Source organism: Anguilla anguilla, chromosome 4 (genome assembly GCF_013347855.1).
Source record: "Anguilla anguilla isolate fAngAng1 chromosome 4, fAngAng1.pri, whole genome shotgun sequence".
NCBI classification, from domain to species: domain Eukaryota; kingdom Metazoa; phylum Chordata; class Actinopteri; order Anguilliformes; family Anguillidae; genus Anguilla; species Anguilla anguilla.
In genome coordinates, this window is record NC_049204.1 from 61,638,835 (window position 1) to 61,663,184 (window position 24,350).

General features: G+C 43.9%; 1 protein-coding gene across 4 annotated transcripts in view; it reads right to left on the minus strand.

Annotated features, from left to right (window-relative positions):
* The window catches only part of LOC118224910 (cadherin-18), a 199,698-nt gene that overhangs the window by 60,529 nt on the left and 114,819 nt on the right, over positions 1-24,350 (minus strand). For all 4 annotated transcript variants that reach the window (XM_035412762.1, XM_035412763.1, XM_035412764.1 and 1 more), the window contains one exon: positions 22,445-22,998. In XM_035412762.1, the coding sequence (XP_035268653.1) occupies positions 22,445-22,684 (240 nt within the window). In that variant the 5' untranslated portion in view covers positions 22,685-22,998. The remainder of the gene's footprint in view (positions 1-22,444; positions 22,999-24,350) is intronic.

The following is a 24,350-nucleotide window of genomic DNA, read 5'->3' on the forward strand; positions in this document are numbered from 1 at the left end:
TGAAGTCCACAGTGGTTTCCTTTCAACGCAAACACGCTGTCGTATAACTGCCACAGCGTCCAGAGCGAGAACACATCTCAGCTGCGGGTGGAAGACAGCATTGAATTTGTTACTGAAGAGAGGTGTGGAGGAGGGGAGGGGGGGGAATTAGAAACAGGTTAATCCCCCTAAAACCAGATTAGTCTCGCTGCATCAAATCAGGTAGCTGTACTTTTAAATCTGTCGTATTTTAGTGGCACAATAACGTACAGCATTCCTTATTCCTCCCTCCTCCCCCTGACAACCCCCCCCCCCCACCTAGGTAAGGGTTGGGGTATCAGGACTTGGCAGTCCAGAAGTAGGACACACGGCCAAAACAACAGAAAAACACATAAGTGAGCCCCGAGAAAGACAAAACAACTTTCACCTCAAATTAACTTTTCCTTTCAGTTTAAAAAAACAAAAAAGAAAAAAACAATAAATTATTCAACTCCGATATGGCCAGATGTCCTAAGTCAATAATGAGCTCACACCCATTCATTATTTATTTTATTTGTTTCACCTGAAGCTACCCAAGCGCATCAAATGGGCAGTAATGAGCTGGGGAATGCAGGAGACTGTGGAGCCCATCAGGCGTCTGGGATGCAATTCGTTAGCCGTAGAATTATACATTAATTAAGCACAGGGTCCGTTTCATGGTTACTTGACCATGACACCTGGTGTAAACACCTCTTTCCTTTTTTAAAAAAAAAAAAGTGTCATGAGTTCTTTAATAACCCACAGTGAGTCAGGGCACTGGTTGAAGGGCTCATTGGAAGGATGGTAACCTTTTAAAACACATGCCAACCCCCCCCCCCCCTTCCTTTGTCACAATCTCAAAACAGGGAAAATCTCAAAATGGAAGAAAGTATCCCTTTGTAACGCGTAAATTATGTATATATCAAAAGTAACTCAAGTAGCACAAAAAGTGCGTTGGATATTAACACATCCTTTTTTGAGAGTACGGCATCTGTTTGGCCCAGAGGGAAGAGCGCCCCCTGCTGGCCCAGTTCCTCTGGCAGCCTCCCTTTTCTTAGGAGGCCTCCATTACACACATACAGGGCGCTTCATAAAACGACATCATCGGTAATTTGCTCGCTCGTGGCATGTATGGAACCGGTGTTGGTCTCTCGACAGAGCTGCCAGCCAAAGGGTTAAGCTTGTACCAGCAGCAGAGTTTTTTTTCTTTTTCTTTCCACACATCCTGGTCTACATTATAAAGAGCCTGAAAGCATAACCACAAGGCCGGAGAGGGATATATTACACACGCGTTTCACAGCGAGCGCTCGCTCTCGGCCTGCAGCCCAGGCTGAACGCAATCTCAAGGCCGTGACTCAAATAAAATTAATCATAGATTAGAGGCGCCATTCCTGACGGCAGCTCACCTCCTGATTGGACCCTTCTGGCCTCTCCACCCCCCCCCACCCCCGTGAGTAAACACGGAACGTTATTAACTGGTCTGTAATTAGTGCGAGAGTCAACATTTTCACTGAAGTCTGTTGACTGATAATAATAATTAAAAAAAAAAAAAAAAAAATGTAAAAAGATGTAGCAGTCGGTTGCATTTCCCAGTAACAGATTAATTATATATTTCACAGACGATGACTGCCAAACTCTCAAGAAGGCAAAGAAATTGAAATGTTTAATTATTTATACATTTTTTTGGAAAGTTTATTGGAAAGCCAATTGCGTGTTAAATGCAGAGATCATTCTTGATTATTGAGTGAAAGATGGCTGTGTCAAAGTGTGCGTGAGGGGGAAAAAAAGAAAACTGTATGCATCAGCAGCAAGGCATTGTGGGACGTCTGTCAGGCGAGGGAAGTCGTTCGATCACAGTCCCTGCGTTTGCTCGGGATAAGGGTTCCGTAAGAAAGCCTGTTTCCTGCATGAACGCCCAATGCTTTTATCCATTCAGGACAAAATTATCCCATAAATGCAAGGCCTGCTGCAGCAAACCAAGTGTTGAAGCTTGGTTTCCACTAATGAGAAAATGGCTCGTGCAGCTGGGAAATAAGCCGATTCGAGTCCTCAGACGTTGTTTTAACTTCCTGCGCGAGTACACCAGGCATTCCAGCCCGTTCTTTTCCATTTCCCCTTCTTAGAGAATACTTTACATGATGGATGCTGGTGAAAAAAATACATTTAATCAGTGAACATCGCATTTTTGATAACGTTTGAGGTAAATTTGAACTATTTTAACTTAATTTTAACACTTTTTCGTGTCACTATTTGTGTGTTACTTTCAACTCATTTTGTGTCAGTTGCTGCCTTTATGTTAGAAATAGACGTTCCACATGTTACACAGGGAGACCTTTTAACACTAACAGTTGGAAGTAACACAAAACGTGTCTGTAACTGGAGGTGCGTTAAGAGAACAGCGACGCGTTCCGCCTCGTTTTTAACACACATGTTCTCGAGAGAGCGGGAACGTTGTGAGCGCGCTCCCACCACGCGTCTTCCTTCCTGCCTAGACGGGCGCCTCCAGAACAGCGCCCATAAACGCGATGGAGGTTAAGTCTTTCATTAGCGTCACGGTGCGCCGTGACAACGCGATGCAAACGATGACCTCTCGTACCTCAGCAGTAACGCACCTCACGCGCGCTTCCTGCGCCCGCGCGTCTCAGCGATGACCTCCGAGGGCCCCCGTCGTCGGGACGGGCGTTTTATTAATTTAATTCGATCTGACGGGGAGGCGGTAACCTGGCTCTTGACCCCGGTGAGAAGCGATGATGCCTCACGCTCAGTGAACCGCGGCGGCGGGTTCACACCGCTCACTTTAGTCCTTCGCGGTTTCGGGGCGAACAGCATCAACGGAAAAATGTATTTTTATTTTTATTTTTTTTTAAACGGTGACACAGCGGCTGTCGCGCCTCCGCCACACGCAACGCGGAACACCGAACCGAGGAGGACTCACGACGCCGACAGCAGACTCGTTTCAACATATTAAACGTCGGCTGTTCACTGGAGCTGAGAGTGACTGCCGGGCGCAATTCGGAAGGATTTTATTAATTCTATTTTTTTTTTTTTTTTCGAAGGAAAAACTGATGAACACACGGAACAAAGTACAGCAGAGCGAACGGGAGAATACCGACCGTCCTCAGCCATCCATCACTGACGATTTTCCGTTCGCCTACCACTGTTCTCGCACGTCACCTCCTCAGCTCACCTGAGTGATCCATTAGTACAAGCTACACCAGCACTGTGCAAAGTCACCATGAGAAATAACCACAGGGCGCTTGTTCTTCTAGGGCGAGAGACTGATGGCTTTCTTTCTGACAATTACTCCCCTTATCCCCTTTTGTGTAAGTGTGTGTGTGTGTGTGTGTGTGTGTGCGTGCGTGCGTGAGTGTGTGTATGCGTGTGTGTGTTTGTGTGTGTGTATACACTTGTTATTTCCAGCGCTGACACTAATGATCATAAATCAGATGCACTTATGTTCCGTTATACTGTAAGTAGCTCTGGACAAGAGCAGCACACAATGTAAGAATACATCACTGTCAAACTCTTTCCATGCACTATCTTGTGATTAATTAGCTGAATAGCCCATAACAATAGATCACCAGCAGTTACATTGGACAACTGTGCCGTATAATGTTTGCAGTTTTAAACTGTATTTCTGCTGATTAATAATGATTATTTTTGCTGCTTTGCTTTAATACTGTATTTATTTACATACATTGGTTATTTTTTCAGTCTGAAATTCCATGCCACAAATGCATTCCATTACATTTATTTGGCAGAAGCTTTTATCCAAGGCGACGTACGATAAGTGCATACCGAAGGTCATTGGAACAACTACAAAACACAGGTCTGAAAAGGTACAATACTCATTGTGTACAGTTATTAAATTTCATGTCACACTATGTTGTGTACAGGGCTGTCGCTATTGGGGTGAAAGTAGGTGAATATTCTGGTGGTCCTCAGATGGGAGAATGTATGGGGGGGGGGGGGGGTGGCAAAGCTAAAATACATGCATTTGATTTACTAAAAAGGGGGGGGCCAGAGCAGCGTTCTTTCAGGGGGCCTGGAGTTCCTAGCTATGCCCCTGGTTGTGGCAATGTTTTACGTTTTGGTTTTAGTGCCTGAAAAAGATAGTAAATCACGTATTACAAAGTCATCTGTGGGAGATTTTTGACTGTGTGGGGTATTGGGGCAGGCGAGTGGGGAAGGAGGGGCGGTTATCGGGGGTGTTGTGTGTTCGCTGTCTGCAAATGTGGTCGTGATGGTTGTGTGCAATAATAGGCTCTTTTTTGTTCTTTGCTTGTTTCTGTCCTTTGTTCATCGTTTGAATCGTTTGAATCATTTTTCTTTGCCTTTTGAGTCTGTTGTTTAAGATTTGAAAGGACTGAAGAAAAAAAAACAAATTTAAATAATAAATACAGATATTTTCCCATTTCTTTCAGAATGTACTGTATGTTTGTGTCTCTTTCAAATAGTTTAACCTGTTGGCTAAGTCTAATATGGGTGAAAACCCTGTGAAAATTGTTATAGTGTTGCTTGCATAAACCATGCTGAAATCAGCCTCACAACAACAGTTAATGTCATTTTACAGTATGGAGTCTGAAAAAGACAACAGCCAGAGGGCATGCACGAGAATAACGTGAGAAAAAAACTCTCAATTTTCTAACAAATAAACTTCTGGGACTTTGCCATAGCAACACGCAGAGCAGGGCTGCCTAACCATATTCTTGGAGAACTAATGTCCTGTAGGTTATCACTCCAAAAAAAAAAGAACTACAGAGTGTTATATCAACTGGTTCAGAGTACATATGGCCACGCTGTGGTCCAGGGTAGGGCTACAGGTGCATCTCATTACTTTTCACTCCCCACCTCCTTTCCTCCACTCACCCACTACCACTCGTCTCCTACCCGGAAGCATGTGGAGGAAAGGATGGGAGCGGAGGAAAGTGGGGAGGAAGGGAGAAAAGGAGATGATTTTGAAGCCGCTTCACCAGTACAGTTCTGTGCGCTTCGCTCGTCTCCTAAAATACTGGGGTACTGGAGGGAGGGAGGACACAAGGCTGGGGTTCCAGGCCACGGAGTAGAGGAGGCGATAATGGGTTAAACGAGGAACCATTTCACGAGTATTGGGACATACCCCATATGTACTCTTTTAGAGTTGAATTAACACTGGAGGTTTTACTGTACGGTAGCCAGTAAGCTGAGAACCCAAAGTGAGATCACCTGATCGATGCCGGCCAATAGTATAGCGAGACAGCCAGACTGTGCGGGGGAAGACCTGGAGTCAATGGCCATAGACGGACAGCTCGTCATTGGCGTAGGTCCCATCTGGCTTTTTTACTGGCTCTGACTCTTTTTCTTTAGAATGAATGAATTCACCCATTCAGTTTTCATATAGCGTGTTTTGCTTCGAGCAGCCATTTCGGGTCAGGGCTCATTCTGCGGTCATTCTGCTCACAGATTCAAAGAGGGGGCCTTTGCCGAAACATTCGGGGCGATCTCGTTCTTCTACTGACACAAAGAAGACGTTCCAAGCGGGGGCATGACAGCAGCATTTTTTTTTTTTTTCGGGCAGCACATACATACCGCCGCAAAGTGAGATGGGGCGCTTTAGGAGTCATTTAAGTGCGAGCCGCGGCTTGCTAGCACGAATCGCTGTATTTATTTATTTATTTATTTATTTATTTTTGGCGGCGGTAGAATCGAGAGCACGTGTCGCGGGTTACGCTGTCGTGCGGGGGCGGAGATCCCTTTAGGTTGTCTTCGCACTGCATTCTGGGTAATCCTTTCCTGCTCTGTGGAAGATGGCTGAGGGGCTTCAGGTCTTTCGATGACAGTTATATGACATTCTTGTTTGTGATCTGGAGGAAACTGACATGGATCTGAACTGTGGGAATGCATTTCATCTCTGGCAAAAAATGGTTCTGAAAAGCAAATGCTTTAGCATTCATACATACAGTATAATAATCACAGCACTTGTGTGTTGTATTCAGTTCTACATCTCTCCAGATTTACATCTCTACTACTGCTACTACTACTACTAATAATAATAATAATAATCATATAGTTTAGTGTTTGGGATGAATCGGTATAGGCAGAAATAGCATTCAGCTGGGCGATTCAGGACAGCCATTTTGCACCAGCAGGTTCTCCACAAATCAGCTGGCGGAGCAGTAGGAGGGATTTATTAAACAAATAAAACCTGCTAGGGTGATGATTAGATCACCAGATTGGAAAAAAAAAAACAGATTGGGAGTTTGTTCAGGACACCGGGGAGCCCCCTAATCTTTAAGGTAAGTGCCACGGAATCTCTAATGACTGCTGTGAGAAGGAGGTCTGCCTCAAACTGTGCCACTGACATCTATTTCTCAGTGGCAATTCCGTCTCCCTTGGTCATCTCCATTCAAATATTAACTGAAAATGGATGTCAAGTGTTGTTCTGCTCGCTGGGAAAGACATTATTTCACAGCTGCAGAAAGCTTTACTGTGACCTTAAGTGAGACACTGTGTGTTTAGACATGTGACATTTCACTTATGTAAGAGCATTGTATTTATACACACAATTACTTCCCAAAGTAGTCTAAAGTAAACCACAGCAGGTTTATTGCAGTGTATTGGATTGCATTGACTGGAATGGCTTCGCATTGCATTGAACTGAATTATATAGAGTTGCGTTGCATTGCATTGTATTGAATAGCGCTGCTTTGCGTCGTCACATACAAGTTGAATGATGGACCCATGTAAACGTAGTGAATATGAAACACCCGTGGACGCCATGGTGACACATTAACTCCCGTGAGCCGTCCCACTGTTTAAAGGGGCGGGACTGTGCCAATTGTTGATTGACATCCCTCTCCGTAACTAAGGGCACATCGCCGTGGGATACGGGCTTGTATGCCGGCCTGGGTACTTGTGTGGCGATCCAGTGGCCAGAGTCAATGGGCTTCATTCACGAACCATGTGTACGATCACGTTCGATCACAAACTGCATATAAGAATGTTTCCAAAAACATTTCGGCATTCATCATTTTTTTCTTACCTCTATTTGTTCAAGGCTGTTTCTTTATGCTAATCACACAAACAGGATTACGCATAAAATTTACAAACCAAGGTCCGCACGTGTGTCACGAATCTCATTTTGTTTTTGTTTTTTTTCGTAGGAACATTTTTAAGAACAGAAAGTAAGTATAATTTAAGAAAAGTTTTGTGAATGAGGTCCGATGTGAATCACAGCGCCCCACACTAAGGACTCGACGGAGGGCCTGGGTTTGGGTTTGCATGAGGACGACTCACCGGCACTGTGGCTGTTATACACGTTCAGGCAACATGGCTGAGGAACAGTCTGCATTAATCTGAGCCTCAGGCTAACCGCCACCAGCCTTCCATCTCTTTCCAGGTGTTTATTGGCTTGTTTTTCTCCACCACTGTGCAGTTTTTCTGTCACCCATATTAAAGATACCCCCCCCCCACCCCCCACCCATCAACCTCAAACCCCCCCAGCACTCCTGTTTCCTCACAGTGACTCCCAGAGATTAATCTACGACTGACCGTGTTCACTCAGGTCGATCTTCTCCCCCCTAGACGCAAAAAGAAAGCAACAGAAACTTTACGGATGTAAACTGGGGGGGGGGGGGGGGGGGGGATCTTCTAAATTATATTACAAATAAAACCTGACAATGGCTTCTTTGAAAAATGTTCATCCCCTCTGAACAACCAAACCGAATTGAGCCAGATATATTCCAGAGATCACAGAAAAAATACTTTTAACAAGGTCCACCTATGTTGATTTTAAATCCACCTGCATTCAGGTGGATGCAGAATAAAGATCACGGACTTTGTGAGGCTCTCACAAGCGAAACAACGCATCATACCAGCCACAATTCAGCCCATTGAGCACAAAGATAAAGATAAAAGGCGGATAAGAGGCGAAAAGCTGAGGAAGGATTTGAAAAGATCACCAAAGCAGCTGAACCTTGCTGAGGTTGAAGTCCATTGAAACAAACATGGAAAAGAAAGACCACCATCTAGACACTACGAAGGTCAGGTTGCCCTGGCGACCTGAATAGCCGCACGGGAGGGTCTGTTGTCGGGGAAGCTCCCGAGAAGCCAGACGCAGCACCTAAAGAACTCATCATCATCACAATCAGTGATACGCTCAGCAGTTCACACGTTTGACCTCTTAGGGGCCGAGTGGCTGGACACAAAGCCGCTTCTGAGAGAGGTCAACGTTATGTCGCGTCGGAGGGCTTTTCCAGAGGTCGCGCGACAGACCCTGATGGTGGTCCTGATGGGACTAAAGTTGATCTCTTTTTGTTCACCGAAAAACAAACACAGACCGTCACCCAGGTATCACCTGCTGCAGTCAGGTCGAAGGCAGCTTGATCTTGATTTTGGTCTTCATTCGGGACATATGGAAAGTCTCGAGAAAATCCCATGCTAGACCCCAATGAGGAGTCCAACATTATATTACTACTGTTGGTACTGCTGCTGCTACTGCTCCTGTTACTGCTGCTTCCACTGCTGCTGCTACTACTACTACTACTAATAATAATAATCATAACTATGATAATGATCCCTGATGGCCTGGTGTTTGGTGCCCCAGTCATGTCCGACAAAAAAACTTTCCCTTGGTTTAGGTTTCTTCAGAGGAAATCTGGGGCACCTTGTTAAGTTTTCTGTTCAATGAAACATCGAAAAAAAAGAAAAAAAAAAAACTAGCCTGACAGAAAAAAGGAGGGAAAAAAACACCTTCAAAGCTCCAAATTACCTCTCAAAGGATAATGAGAGTGCGAAACACAGCAGGCCGTCTCCTTTTGGTCACCAAGGGAATGAACAAACAGTCTGACTCAAACTGCTTTGTCATATTTTTTAACACATATTGTCCTGTTAAATTCAAGACAATTGCCTAATACTGTCACAGCAGTATCCATTTTTAACATTATGAATAAAACATTTTGGCAGTTTTTTTTTCACATAAAAATGAACATTATTCAAGAAAGCTAACTGGGAAAACATTTTTTTTCGAGAGGCAAAATCAGTTTTACTTTCTTAGGTTTGATTGCCTGTTTCTGAAATAATTTGCAAAAGCTTAGAATACATGTAAACCAACATAATAGACCACTTGCACACAACCTGCAAAGTATATAATCTATTCAGCTATACTTATATAAAAATAAATAAATTAGAGAAAAACACTTAAGGGGGTATGAGACTTCATGGATTCTGAGAAGCCACCTGACCTTCTCCTGCCAATCAACACCTTCAGCCATCAATATGAGATGGTGTGATTGGTTAAAATCTCAGAGTTATTGATAGTGCATGATTGTAGCTCCACCCATTCTCACACACACACACACACACACACACACACACATACTATACCTACTGTTTCCACACATACACAGATACACACACACACGCACACACACGCACCACATGCACTCATGCAAGCACACTTTGAAGATTTGCAAATATCAAAGCAGGCAGTTCAGTGTTTGGCATTTCAAGATGACTTGCATTAATGTGGCTCGTAAGCAGGCATGAGCACAACAGCTTCCTTTTGAGTAAGAGGCAGGAGTCTTGTACTGATGAGCGTGACTCAGATAAAACCAATGATAGACGTATAACCCATGTATCTCTCTGTAGGAGTAAAAAATAGATAAAAATACCTCCCACACCTCTTTTAAAGCAACACCACCTTCCCTACCGCACGGATTTTAATATTCAGGACTAAGAACCGTCAGTGAACACACGGCAAGGTTCCGTGCCTGCCCTTTAAATGTACTCATTTTACGGAGGAAATCAAATAAAGCTCATTATCGCAAATGAATGCAACTGCGTGAAATGTTCGTCACTCCTGAAGAGTATGTATTTTTTAAAAAGGAAACGCCACACCTGTTGTGTTTGCGTTCAGCAGCGAACGTGCTGACATGTCGTTCATTTGGGAACAGGAGGAAATTAAAACCAAACGCTCCCTTGGCCTCAAGCTCCCGATTATTTAACCTGCTGAAGCAGACTTGATGACTGAATTAACAAGCAAAGAGGAAAATATATATATATAAATAAATAAAAACAAGTGCAGGTTTTTGCAGAGCTCGACGGATCCACTGAGGAATGCGTTGACACGTTTACAAATGAGGGTAGGGGAAGAACGCAAACAAGTCTTCAGCGGTGGGGCACTCAGTTGGACAGGGACGGGGGTAATTAATCCAGCGAGGACCCGGGGGGGGGGGGGGGGGGGGGGGCGCCCAGCCTCTCTGAGCTGGAGATGAGAGCGCGGTCGTCTGGGTTACGGGGGGGTCAGCTCCGGCCTCTGTAATTGCCAGAGCGGGATGGGGGGGGAGAGACGGGCCGCGGGCTGTGATTGGCCTCTTCCCGCTGGGTAAAAAAACAGGCTCAAAGCAGCCGGACCTCCGCGGGTCACAGCCGAGTAACCCCCAGCTGGATAGACACTCATCGACAGGCTTCACTCCTGGAGCGAATGTATTAGGCTGGTGTCTCTGCTCATTCGATTACCCCTTTTCACAGTGGAAAAAAAAAACCATATCACTCATTTTGAGTAGCATTGCTGTTTTTTTTTTTTTTTTCGTAATTTTCTTTGGGTCTTGAAAGGCATATTTTGATCCCATATTACTTTGATTATTATGTACAGCCTAACCTTTTCTGCAGTAACAAATCACTGTACTGTATTGCGAAGGAACTAACAGGATATGACAAAGCTTTCATGAAGCCAGAAGACAGGTTATTGAAAACTGTGTACCCCATTGATTAAATTAGCGAGTAACCTTTAATGGTGACTGAGGGGTGGGAGGTGCTGCAGGAGAACATAGCAAGATTTACATAAAGATGGAGTTGCAGTTTATGAATCTTCCATTTTAGCCATAATTCAGACATTACCGAAAGTATGGCATTTAGGAGGCTTGGGCTCAGCATTCCCTTGCGAAAGCATTTTTAAAAGGGTTTCCTTCATCGAAACAAATGCGCCAAATCTGCCATTAGTAAAACATCAGTACTGAAAAATTCCCCTCATGAGAGCTTCGGCAGGATTACATTTAGAAAAGTGGAGGATAAGTATTTGCCATTCAGGTGACCTGTAAGGTACACGGAAGCATATACATGTGGGATAATTATACTCGGAAATATATTGAAAATAAACAAATAAAAAATAAAAAAAACCTTGTCAGAAAACATTTAGATTAACATGCCCAGTAATGTCTCCAGGATCAAAAGACCCACTGAATTGCAAGTTGTGGGCATATCTTACTAATTAACAGGGGATGTGCAATTTCATAACTGAACCCAACTGACTTTCTCGGAATATATGCATATAGCAAAGTACAATATATTGGTGGTACACATCTGTGGTTCTTGTGCATCAGAATATTTATACGTGAATGTAATATATGTCAAACATTTAGCCACAATTTAAATTGGAAGGAAGAGAAGAAAGAATAATGTGACTGCCTTGTTCTATGAAAAAACAGTTTTGGAACTTGTCAAGATGTGTGCAAAAAATAGTTTGCATTCATTTACAGGAACTTAGCAGACACTTTTTATCAAGAGCAACTTATGTACAGAACTCTTAACACTGCATCCATTCATACAGCTGAATACTGAAGATTAGGTTCCTTGCTCAAGGGTACAACAGCCATGTGTGTGTCGCCGGGAATTGAAACTGTGACAATGAGGTTTACAAGACCAGTTCATTGGCCGTTATACTGCACTGCCGTACTGAAGAAGGGGTCTGTGACTGAACACCAGCGGCCGCGTGACGGTAAGCTTCACGCGGCGACGCTACGCGCTGCCCTCGAGTTTCTCTCCGCATCGTCATCGCCCTTCCCTGCCCTTCGTCCGAGCCGTCGCGAGTCAGGTGAGGGGTGCTCTACGGTTCTTCGCAGGGCACCAAAATATGCTCCATGGGCACAAAAATACACTCCCAGGGCACCAAAATATGCTCCATGGGCGCCAAAATACACTCCAAGGGCACCAAAATACATTCCAAGGGCACCAAAATATGCTCCACGGGCACCAAAATAGGCTCCATGGGCACCAAAATATGCTCCATGGGCACCAAAATATGCTCCAAGGGCATCAAAATACACTCCAAGGGCACCAAAATATGCTCCATGGGCGCCAAAATACACTCCAAGGGCACCAAAATACATTCCAAGGGCACCAAAATATGCTCCACGGGCACCAAAATAGGCTCCATGGGCACCAAAATACACTCCCAGGGCACCAAAATATGCTCCATGGGCACCAAAATATTCTCCATGGGCACCAAAATACACTCCCAGGGCACCAAAATATGCTCCACGGGCACCAAAATATGCTCCATGGGCACCAAAATATTCTCCATGGGCACCAAAATATGCTCCATGGGCACCAAAATATGCTCCATGGGCACCAAAATATGCCCCATGGGCGCCAAAATATGCTCCAAGGGCACCAACATACACTCCAAGGGCACCAAAATACACTCCCAGGGCACCAAAATACACTCCAAGGGCATGGAGACTGATGGTTCCTCTCATTGTTTGGCTGTCATTCCGTCTCTTTTCTCCCACCAAGATCGGAGTGATTTCATTCTACCTTTACTATTTTTTTTTTAGGATTTCTCTCTTTTTCAGTCCCTGGTGCAAAATAGGCTTTTCATCCTCCCACACGTTCTCTTAAAATCTGTGATTCCGTTCTTTCGGCCAATCCCGTCGCGATTTCACCCTCCGCTATCACAGGCTCGTCGGGAACACACCAATCGCGTGTCTGCGTCACGCTGGATTACCATGGCCACCACACCAAGTTACAAGGCTCCCCCACGCCAATTTCAGCAACCTTTATCAGTTTGCCGACGTTGACTTGGCATACCTTTTTTTATACAATACCATCATTCATTTCCATACAGCCCATATGCTTACACATAGTTCATATTCGATTTTTGGAAAGAACAGAATGTATAATAAGTGCTTCATAAATACGTTTTAAAGCTTATATAGCTCATATTCAGTTATTTATTGTGTTACTTCCACCCAAACCATTGCTAACATACTTATTGCCAAAAAAAATAAGCGCTAGCATGAGGCACAGGTCCTATTTTGCAGAAATAGGCGGGGTGGTGCAGAAGCCTCAGCACGCCCTCGGTTTAATCTCTCGAATGCTGACGAGAACGGTTGTGTAATTACTCTTCGTATCTTTCCATAACCGCGCTCTGCGGGTCAGGATTTAACCAGAACAATTAGGGAAAAAAAAAAAAATTCCTGAAAACGTCTTTTTGATCACGCTTTTTTTTGTGTCATGACACGCTTTCCGGATTGACCTTTTAGAGCCGGTCGGAAACTGGAAACGCAAGCTTTTCATTTGCCAGTTCGTTAGCGGGTATTTAGCGGAGGATACGAGTCGGCCGTGCTCAGAGGCCGCTCGGGTTCCCGCCCCGAACAACCTCGCCATCTATAATGGCGGATGTCATCGTAAAGAAAGCCCTGCGCGCCGTCCCCCATTTCTGGCTCTGAAACTTTTAATTAAGCGAGGAGAAAAAAAAAAAAAAAAAAACATTATAGAAAGAATAAAGATGCGTTTGAATGGCCATGATTAATCTTCCTTAATCCTGACCTAATTAATGCTGGTCATCTTATATCATCCCTGTGCTGAGAGAGAGTAAACCACTCACGGGTTCTGATAATTAAAAGCTGGCCGCTCCTGGCAATCAGATGATTTCATCTTTTTCATTGCGAATATTCAATTAATCTCCCGATAATGTTTGTTTAACAAGGGGTCTTACAGTCCTACGCTGCCTGTCCTTGTGGCTCACAGGGTGTTCTGCAACGAGTAAAAATATAAACAGAGCAACGTCAGAAGAGGAAGTCTTCTGCTTTTTGTCTGAATATATACAAGTGGGTTGGTCCCCCATATCACGCTACTGGTTAATAGCACAGATCAGTCAATCTGATTAACATTCTAAAAGACCCTTGTTCAAGGGTTCCTTATAAATTCATTTTTCCAATGAGGACAAGGTGTTGTTGGTTTCACTGTTTCTGAACAACATTTATCTTCAGAAAAAAAGCATTTGTGCTGAAATGTTTCACAAAGTTTTTTGAAGTGTTGATCTTTTTTGAAATTGTCATGTTACTTCATAGTACCGGGTGACTTCAACTTGGAAGTCATTGTTCATCCTTATTAGACCCTTTGTGTTGAATCTCATATTAAAATGAATGAATGACAGAATGAATGAATGAATGAATAAATAAATATTCAGAAAGGCCCTATTTCATCTGAGAAAATATTAAATCTGAATAAGATGCCTCCTATTGCAGAAATATGCTGTGGAACCTAAAACACTCCGTGTCTTTCCCTCCTCTCGATGTAATTAGAGAAGTGCCTTACAGCCAAGAGGTGCAAACTGAATTTTGTTCTCTCTGAAATTAATCCACAATGTTTCAGCCAAAGCTTTGATTAAAACAAAAGAGAGAGAGCGAGAGAGAGAGAGAGAGAGAGGGAGGAAAATTTGATCACAAAAAAAAACCCCTGTGCCCCCCTCTCTTCTGCCTTGTGCCTCTTGTGAAATATTGAGGAAGTGTTAAAATCTGGCTCCTCACCCACAGAGCAGTGAATTGGCAAACTGACTCATCATCCCACGCTGTACCGCAAGATGCTAACGGTAGCCGCTAGCTGGCTGCTTGCTCAAACCCAAATTTTCATGAGCTGAGGGGCGGCAGTCGTGCTTTCAAATACTTGCCTCCTTGCCTTTTTTTTTTCTTCTTCTCATCATCTCAATTTTTAAAATCTCATTTAAAATCTAGTCCGATTAGCTTTAAAAAATAATGCATGCCATAGCGCATGCTATTATACAGTACTGTAGAGCATACTATTGCACAGAACCATAGTGCATACTATTTCACAGTACCATAGTGCATGCTATTATAAAGTACTATAGCGCATGTTATTGTACAGTACCATAGTGCATACTATGTTACAGTACTATAGTGCATGCTATTGTACAGATTTCTCTTTGGGTTTGTATCTATGGGATAGTAATACTGTAAAATGTCTTTTCTCAGTGTGACTCCTCTGTTGGAAATGCAATTTCTACTATAACTGTCCCCATCTCAAATATAACACATTGTTTATGTGCAGTGTCCTTTGCAAAGCAGCTCATGACTGCCCAAACAAAAATGAAAATTGTATCGAGCTGACAAATTAGCAAGGGCTTGAAAAACACCCACGTAAACAAAGTACATAAAAATAATTTGTTTATGTCACCAGTTATAAAAAATAAAAGTTAAAAGGCCATATCAAAAACGAAATAGCCATTTTACTGTTTAGAGCCGGCACACAACCACAGTGTAACGCTGCTTCACCAGCGTGGAAACACCAGGAAAATGGAAGATTGTTTAGCCCTCATTCAAGGGTTTTATTAACATTGACAGCAGTAGGAACCATGCTTCAACAGTCACAGTGCGTAAACAGAAATGACTCATTTCTGTCAACACATGCCTATAATCTGTAACAAGCACATTAATTTTTCCCTATTGCCCTTATAACCAATGGGCCAAGTAGCATCCCCTCCCTGATGGTTATAATTTAGTTATGAGGAAAAAAAATGAAACAAATGTGTGTAAATAACGGATTCTGTATGCACTGAACCTGAGTTATGTATGTGAGTACTGGGTTTTCGGGGTAGGCTGTGTACAAAGGAATGCCTGTTAGTGTGTCTGTCAGCAAGAAGCAAACCGTAAATCCATTCCCTCAAATATCCGCTTTGTGTTACCTTGCGAAGTTTAGAGAGATATTCAGGGAAGGGAATCCCCAGATGCCTTGGAAGGTCAACAGAAGCTAAATATGTTTTAAAATGAAAATATATTTTAAAAACTTCACTGTGCATAAAACCTGTCTGTCTGGTCAAACTGAAAACATATGCTAAAGCGGGGGGAAAAAATCCCTCGAGAGCGGACTGTCCATTTAAATAAAGCAGAGCCAGTGGAAGGCCGCGTTGCTTATTTCACCATTAAAGGGACTATAACAATGTGCTCAACAGCTAAGTATGCTCAACTGAGACAGATGCCCCCATTTGGTGCAAATAAGCCAGTATTTATAAAAACAAAACAGGTTGGGTAGGAAACATGACCGGGGCTTAAAACTCGTAAATGTTTTGGCCAGTATTCAGTAAAAGACGCTGTATATAACAAACCAGCAAAAAAAAAAAATAATAATTACTCCAAAATCTACCCTACCAGAGAATGTTTGACGCTGGACATGTCTGTGGTACAGAGCTTGGCCGAAGCTCAAATGTGGTTTTGGACGATGTGGGACGGCCTACACGTCTTTGGCCAGGCTAACACAACGATAACAGAGGCTGAGAAGAGCTCGGCAATCACGGCTGGGAGATAGAGGGCCGTCGCACCCCCCCCGGGGGCTGAGTGAGAGAACGGTCGTCGGGACGCCGAGGACCAGACTGCCAAAACGCCCCGGGCCTCCAGCCTCTTTAGTCTTCCCCTGGCTGACATTTCATTCGCGGCCCTGATAGAATCGAAACAGATCCATCACCGCAGCTGTCTCCTCTATCACTGCTGCTTGGCACCTTCTGTGCCCGTGAATGATGGTGGCATATTCAGCATTCATGTATTCTTGCATGAAAAATAAATAAAAAATAAATAAATAAAAAACAAAAATGTCAGAAGCACAACTGGAGTCAGCAATGGCCGAACATCTACTGTAGGGCCCCATGGTTGGTACATATTCCATTTTCAGAACAAACTGGACACAAACACAGAACCCTTCTTAATGATGTACACATTAATTTGTTAATGTCCATAGGATTTTGAATATTATGTTGTATAAAAAAGGAAACATACAATGCCTGATGTAGTTTTGGGTTCAGCACAAAGCACATTGCAGATAAACTGAGTACAGGTCTGGCTGTTGAGCTCCAGTCAGCAGTACTGGTGTTATAGATTGGCATAGCAGTATGTTCACTACCTGGTCTGACAGAGGTGGTAACGAGATATTATCGCTCGTTTGGTACAACATCTGGTACTTAAAAAAACCTTGATGAATCCCCAATTGATATTAATTATTCTTCTTGTGGTTGCAATTTGCTACTGTGAAAATCCAAACCCAAGAGCAACAATGTCCAAATATAGACATATAGATCGATAGACAGACAGACAGAGATAGATAGATAGATAGACAGACAGACAGACAGACAGACAGACAGACAGACAGACAGACCAGTGAATAGGTTTCAGGCTTTCTAACTCCCAATAATTCTGTGTACTCTGTTTAGACAATGCAAACTGTACGGTTGCAAATAACTCAAATTCACCGGGAAATTCCTTTTGGCTAATTCCACGGCAGGGACAGCAATGGCAGGAGGTGCCGATACTGATATTGCCCGCAGATGTGGTTACAGAGTGACTGCATAATGGTGAATTATCTCAGCAGTTGCTGCACTTACGCCGCTTCACGCCAACTGTGACTTTTGATTGGATTTGATGGCGAGTTACAGGACCACTTCTCCCCAGAGGAGCTGGATGATGGTGCCAGATGACACGTCTTCAGTTCTGAATGCATAATTAAACGTCGCAGCTCAATGTCTTCCCAAAAACACAAGCAGGAAGACTGTCGGTCGCATTAGCCAGCCGAAAGCAAAAGGGTAGGGAAGGGTAACGGATAACAGTAACAGCGTGACTATGTTGGATTTAAAAAATTTAAAAAAAACAGAGGACAATTTTGCCTTTGGAATGAAGTGTAAAATCAGATGAAATTAGCATATTTGCAGCAGATTGTCCGAACCACAACCACGTTACTACTCGTTCCAGACCAGCAAGCACGTGAGACAGGATAATCTCCCACTGCAGCTGAAGCGTGATCTTGTATAAGTGTAGTACACAAACGATCCAGAAAAACTGGGTTTTACAGCGCTCCCAGAACAGGTCCCGCTCAGGGTTCGAGGGATTCGTGTTCGGGGGCTGACTCTGGATCGTTCGCCACAGCCGGACTGTTGTAATTCCTCACTGTAAACAGGGCTGTCAGGCTTCCAGATTTTATATTGCTGTTTTCTTGCTTTTTAAAGATATATAAGAAATAGTACTTCCACACCTGCCCCCCCCCCCCCCCCCCGCCCCCCAGGTAACAGCATGCGCTCCCCAGGGGTGAACAAACGACTATGTGTCCGATCGTCACGGTTACGACTCCGATCCAGGAAGCGGCAGCATCGGTGTGTTTCCTCCAGTGTCCAGGGTGTCCGGAAGACAGAAGGAGACCTGGACACTGCTGCCGAGCTTGCCCTGTTTAAATCAAACGGCCCTGCCCCCTGATTGGTCACCTGAAACACAGTTATGTCAGGGCCAGATCGCGGTGCTGATAAAAGAGCAAAGGGGGGGGGGGGGGGGGGGGGGTTGGTGGCGCGCAGAGTGGGGTACTGCACGGATAAAGTGAACGAGCGCGATGGAGGACCGGAGACTGATGAACGCACTCTGTGAATTTACCAGCTGTCTGCCCAGCACCCTCAGGCGTGAAAATAAAAGGGGACGGAGATAATCAATGACTCTTAAGAAGCCATTCCTTATTATATTATTTTTTTATTCTAACATTTCATTATATTTTACAGAGGAAAATCATTATTTAATAAATAAGTAACCTACCCTATTATTACGCCACTGGAGCTCAGGGATTTACTTCATTTTTACATTGCTACGTCTTATCATTCAGTTTAAAAATGGAACAAAAAATAATAATAATTACCAGGATTGTCAGTTTTCTCAACAGTATATTTGAATCTCCATCAAAATGATGACTGGCATCAAGTACTAACTGGCTAAATTAGCAGGATGCTTATGGTCAGTAACACACAGAGACAGTAATAGACCTTCAGGGTACAGTAATAAGCCAATTACACATCAGAAATGATATATTGCACTATTCGTTTTATGCCTGACTGAAAATATTTATTTATTTTTTATTTTTTCAGTTGCTGCCCAAGACTGATTCAATTCTAAAACTTATTGGAAAGCATTTTGCACGTTGAGTCAAAGATATCCATTGATGTGTTTTCTTTTGAAGTCATATAAGGAAAAGTCTAATGACTGCATTCAATCAACAGTAGTTGTCCTCAACTTCAACTTACAAGCAAATGCAAGGCCCACACTTTTTCTTCACAAACTCAGTTTCACAAGTTAGTTTTAATGATTGCTGAACTTGACAAACTGTGCTTGTGAAGGAGAAGAAAAAAAATCTATATTCATTTTTTTTTCTTCTGATGAAAATCAAGTTTAACGTTTAACTCACCCAGCAAAGATCGATATCGTTCTTTTTTGAGGAAAATCTTTTTCAGGTAAAACCAACACAACAGGTCTTTGCCTCTGCTAAACAAACAAGTGGCACACCACTGCATAAACGCTCTCGAGCCAAAACACACCAACCAAACCACACGGATTACTTTCAGAGGTTCAGCAGATACTCTTGTCCACACACCCTAGACTGATATTTGCAGTCGGCTGATTCGGAGCTGCTCGTCTGTCCACCCTGAACCTCTAACCAATGCTCAGACGTTGCAGTCGAAAAGTATGCTCTTTCCACCGAAGTGCTCCCTAGGTGAGAAGGTCTTTCCCTGAGACGTACACGTCAAAATCACCTTTAGACATCACCTGTTCCTTGTGAAACATCAGCGAGTTCGGCAGCCTGAGGCACTGAAGGCTCCACAGGAGCATTCCCAAAACAGCCACTGGGATCTCCTCTCCTAGCCACGGCAGTCCAAGTAATGAGCAACGGGGCCTGCCAAACATGCTTACACACAACCGCGATCATGCTGGGATGCCCAATCAACTCCAAGAAGCCCGAACGCGGCTTGAAGTGGTCTCCTCAATACGCCTCACACCCCTGTTTCATTCAAGTGCTGCTCTTACTCTGGCAGCTGCAGACTCCAGACATCCGTGTCATCGCCCATTCATAATCACAACAGCCGGCAGTGCAAACTCGAAACTCTATTGTTATTGCACGTTATTCACAATTCAAGTCGGCACTAAGAGCACACGCTCTCGGCGCTGCGTAAATGAAGAGCCAACCAAATGACGTTTGTTTTACAGAACCGCACACAAAATACATTAATTCCCTCTTTCCAGCAAGACAACTTTTTTTTTAATGCAGGACAGAAGGCTCCAATTACTGGCTATTACAGCAGAGATAAATGCAAGGTATTAGAATTTCTCTGGCGTTAAAATGTACCAGTCTAGTTTTTTTTTCTTTGCTAGAACTACTTGGTGACTTGTGAAAAGTAGCACTTACATTTAGTTGGCGGTGAGTTAAAAATAAATGTTGTCTGCTGATTCATGGGTCACGTCTCACACAAACAGCTCAAAACGTATGTTATGTAACCCAAAGTTGGAGGTTTACCTTAGAAACATGCAGACACTGATGCAGACTTCTTGAAAAGGCTACCTAACCTTTAAAAAGACAACAAGCATTAAGGGACAGAAAAAAAAAAGTGTGTGAATGCTCCCTCGGTCATCTTACGACCACCAAAAGAGCAGTGGAACTTTGTAAGTAAAACTGATAAGTCTACTTGGTTGGATAACAGAAGAGAGCCAATTATAGCCTGAGTCTGAGCAGCAACAGACGTGCACAGATTGCGGCTTTATTAGGAATTATCAGCTCAGCGCGATGAAAGCAGAAACAGGTAGAGCATCTAAAAGTGGGACAGGACCTCTGAGCTTACCCTAGGGTTCGACACTCTCGCCACAATGGCGAGAACAGACCGATGACCGAATTTACGCACGGTTTAGCGACTACCCTGCACTGCATCAAGCCTGGATTTAAACACCCTGACAATCTCTGCTGCTACCGCATGACCTGGTGATTGAAAACTTGTGGAACTCCAAAATTTAAGTAACTCATAGAAAAAGGTAACTAAATATTGCCGTGAAATCAGAAAAGCAGTAATATTTATTCTATGGTTGTGCGTGCTTCAACTTAAATGTGAAAGAAGCGCGCAGACGTTGATAAGACTAATTGAGAATGTTGTGATGTCCCGCAGCTTCTTTTATCTTCAGCAACACTGACAGATCACGTGTAAATCAAACTCAACTAACTCAACTAAAAAAGGTAATTAGCATAGCTGTGGAAGCAAGCCTGGCTTTTGATCATTAAGTCAACTGAAAAGCATGGGATAGCTTTGCCTTTGACATTAAGTTTAGACATTAAATTGCCTTACAATTTTAAGACCAGACTGGACACTTGACACTAAAACGCTTGGGACAGTTGGAAAAGCACAAGTCTTGGAGAGCTAAACGGCCTGCTTTTGTCATTGAGTATTCTTATATGTTTATGTATTTTGCCACATGCGTGCATATGGATACAGCCTAGGTTGTTTATCCTTTCTTTAAAAGGCCAAGGACACTGATGTTTTCCAGAATGCTAATGGTAATTGCATCGCCTCCCGTCTTTTAAATAAGATCAGAGTTTTTTTTTGTTGATTCAGTATTCGAGCAAGACATTCTCCCACACCCCCAACCAGGATCCAACAGAAAGTGCTTTAGTAGGTGGTCTAAAGCTGAGGGTTTTGCCTGTGTTTGAATAAGTATCCATGCATATGTAAACTTTTCCTCACGGGATAGTTAAAATTAAAAAAAAGACAGAGAGATTGGGGGGGGGGGGGGGGGTGGAAAGAAAGAGGAGAGGAGAGGTTAGGAGAGGAGAGGAGAGGAACTGGCTGAACTCATTGTAGAGGGCTTGGTAACTCTATTGATCGAGTGTTGTTTTGCAGACAGATGTGAGAAGGTCATCATGAGAAGTGGTGCAGAGCAAGGGACCCCACAGGGATTGATGTGTGTGCGTGCGTGTGTGTGTGTGTGTGTGCAGTATATTTATGAGTCAATGAAGTCCTATGAGAAATATTGTAAATATGTGGATTTTTAAAATTTTATTTTTTTTAGAAAAACAACAGTGAACTGAAGCTAATAAAGGGATTATGCCACTGACACAGCCAGTGTTGAGCCGGAACGCTATCTAGGCTTCGTCATCAGCACAGTATTATGCACCTAACACTCCTTGACTTCCTCAATGCGACCCACACTGTAAGCACCGACAGAGCAACAACAAATACTCCAGGAGCTGCTGAACACTCTGCGCCATATACCATTAGGACAGAAAAAGGCCTCAAACAACACAGCGTTAGCACGATTAGCACTATCAAAGTTCATCTGCATAGATAAAGGCACCGAGCAAGACTTCTCAGCCGTCATTTAACGCTATTTTTATCCCAGAGCAATCGCATGTAGAGTTAGCGCTAAAACCTACTCAACCGAAGTTGACGTTTGAACATAGAGGATCTTGCAGCTTAAAGAAACGCACAGACGGATTGGATGGAGAGGGTACCGCGCGTTCGGAATGACAGACATGCGTCAGGGTGAGCGTGCTCTTCGCGACCACGGTGACGTTTGAGACGTAGTGGAGATTGCCAGGGACGCCCAGTCCTTACCTTCCCCACGTACTGTGCCTCCGGCCCCCTGTGCTCCTCCAGAACAAAGAACTGGTTCCATATCCATCCGCGTTTGGGCCGGTGGTGCACCTCCGTCTCCCCCTCCCGCAGCCGGGTCTGGTTTTTTCCGGGGGTCCTGGCGGGGGAGGGGGGGTGATGGGAGGCGGAGCCGTAGCCCCTCTGGACGAAACAGAGGCAGAACAGGAAGGGGCAGAGGCAGGAGGGGCTTGTAATCCTCATGGTGGGAAGATGGGCGTGGCTCGTCAGCGTCCCGCGGTGAAACGGTCCCCCCCCGAAACGGCGGCTTCGGGGGCGGGACTCCTCCCCACTGCTGCTAAATCCAAATTGGAAGGCCCTTCCGGAGAGTTCTTTCAAGGTCCATGGTTTGACAGCCCGACAGGGGAAATGCCCAACTCCATTTACATTTTGGTGCGACAGGAACTTCTTTGAAAAGTAAATAAATAAATAAATAAATAAAAATCCGAGTGGGGCGATGGGACGATGTCGCTGTCAAGGGCCGATTACCAGAGTCTACAGCCACGGGCGTTTAAGTCCTAGAAAGAAACAGAAAAAAAGAGTGAAAAAAGAGATATGAGAGAAACACATTGAAAAAAGTGATATTCCATTTCCTCAAGAGATGGGGGGGGGGGGTAGGGGGAGGGGGGTGGGTGGAGGAAGGGCATCTCAGGACAACCCCAAAGTTAAGCGAACAGTAACAGGAAAAGTTAATGGTTTGAACAAAGTCTTTTTCAAGCAGAACTGCCCCATTTATACACCTGTCTGTCCAGCGGTGCCCTCAGTGGACACAGCAGAATGATAGTACATGACACTAAGTTGGATTTTCAATATCCAGGAAAAAGATATATAGAACATATGGAAAGGGAATAGCTTTGCCATTGGCAAGTAGTTGACCACACTGTGTGTGTGTGTGTGTGTGTGTGAATGTGTGTGAGTGAGAAAGAGGGAGAGAGCGAAAGAGACAGAGAGAGATAGTATTATTGCAGCTTCAGCTTCTGTCTGGCCATGCTTGATTGTGTTTGTCAGTATCAGTCTTCTGCTGATGTGAGCCACAAGATAACAGGAGAACAAGGAGGTCAAACACACATCACATCATTGCCTACATGCGTATGTTGCATTCTCACTGGCAGGGAACAAGACAGCGAGAAAAAGAAAACAAACAGAGGGATGAACTGTGACAGAAAGAGAGCGGGAGACATTTAACAGCGCTCGTTTCACAACTATGTCAACAAATTAGCCACAGCCTTACAGAAATGTACAGCCCCTGGTCTCACTTTACATGATAAAATAACTAAAGCATCGCTTCTCTGTGTGGGCGACCTAGTTCTTCTGTTGCGAACAGAACAGGGGACACAGTGGAGTGTTCCTCTTCTTGAGCAGTACTGTCAGACTCGGGGCCTGTATTACGAAAGCAGGATCACTGAGTTAGCTTGATTACAGCACTGAGTAAAACCCGGAACCCTCCCAAATCTGGAACACGGACGGAGTTTAAAAGAGCTGCTCCAGGTTTTACTCAGCACAGTTATCCAGCTAACTCGGCAATCCTGCCTCATGAAACACCCCCCAGGATTACTGAGTTAGCCGGATAACTGCTGTGTAAAACCCAGAATGGCTCTTTTCACCTCCGTCCATGTTCCAGATTTGGGAGGGTTCTGGGTTTTACTCAGCGTACTTATCCAGCTAGCTCAGTAATTCTGCTTCGTGACACAGGCCCCTGGGCACTAGCATTACACGCAAAAGTCTCAAATAGGTTTTTCTTTCTTCTTTTTATAATAAAATACAAATTGTCCACATTTCACGGAAACAAAGACACGTTTCATTTTGAATCGCTACAAAGCGCCACGCAGTTATGATTATTTAGTCTCACAGTTAATTAATAGGGAACTTG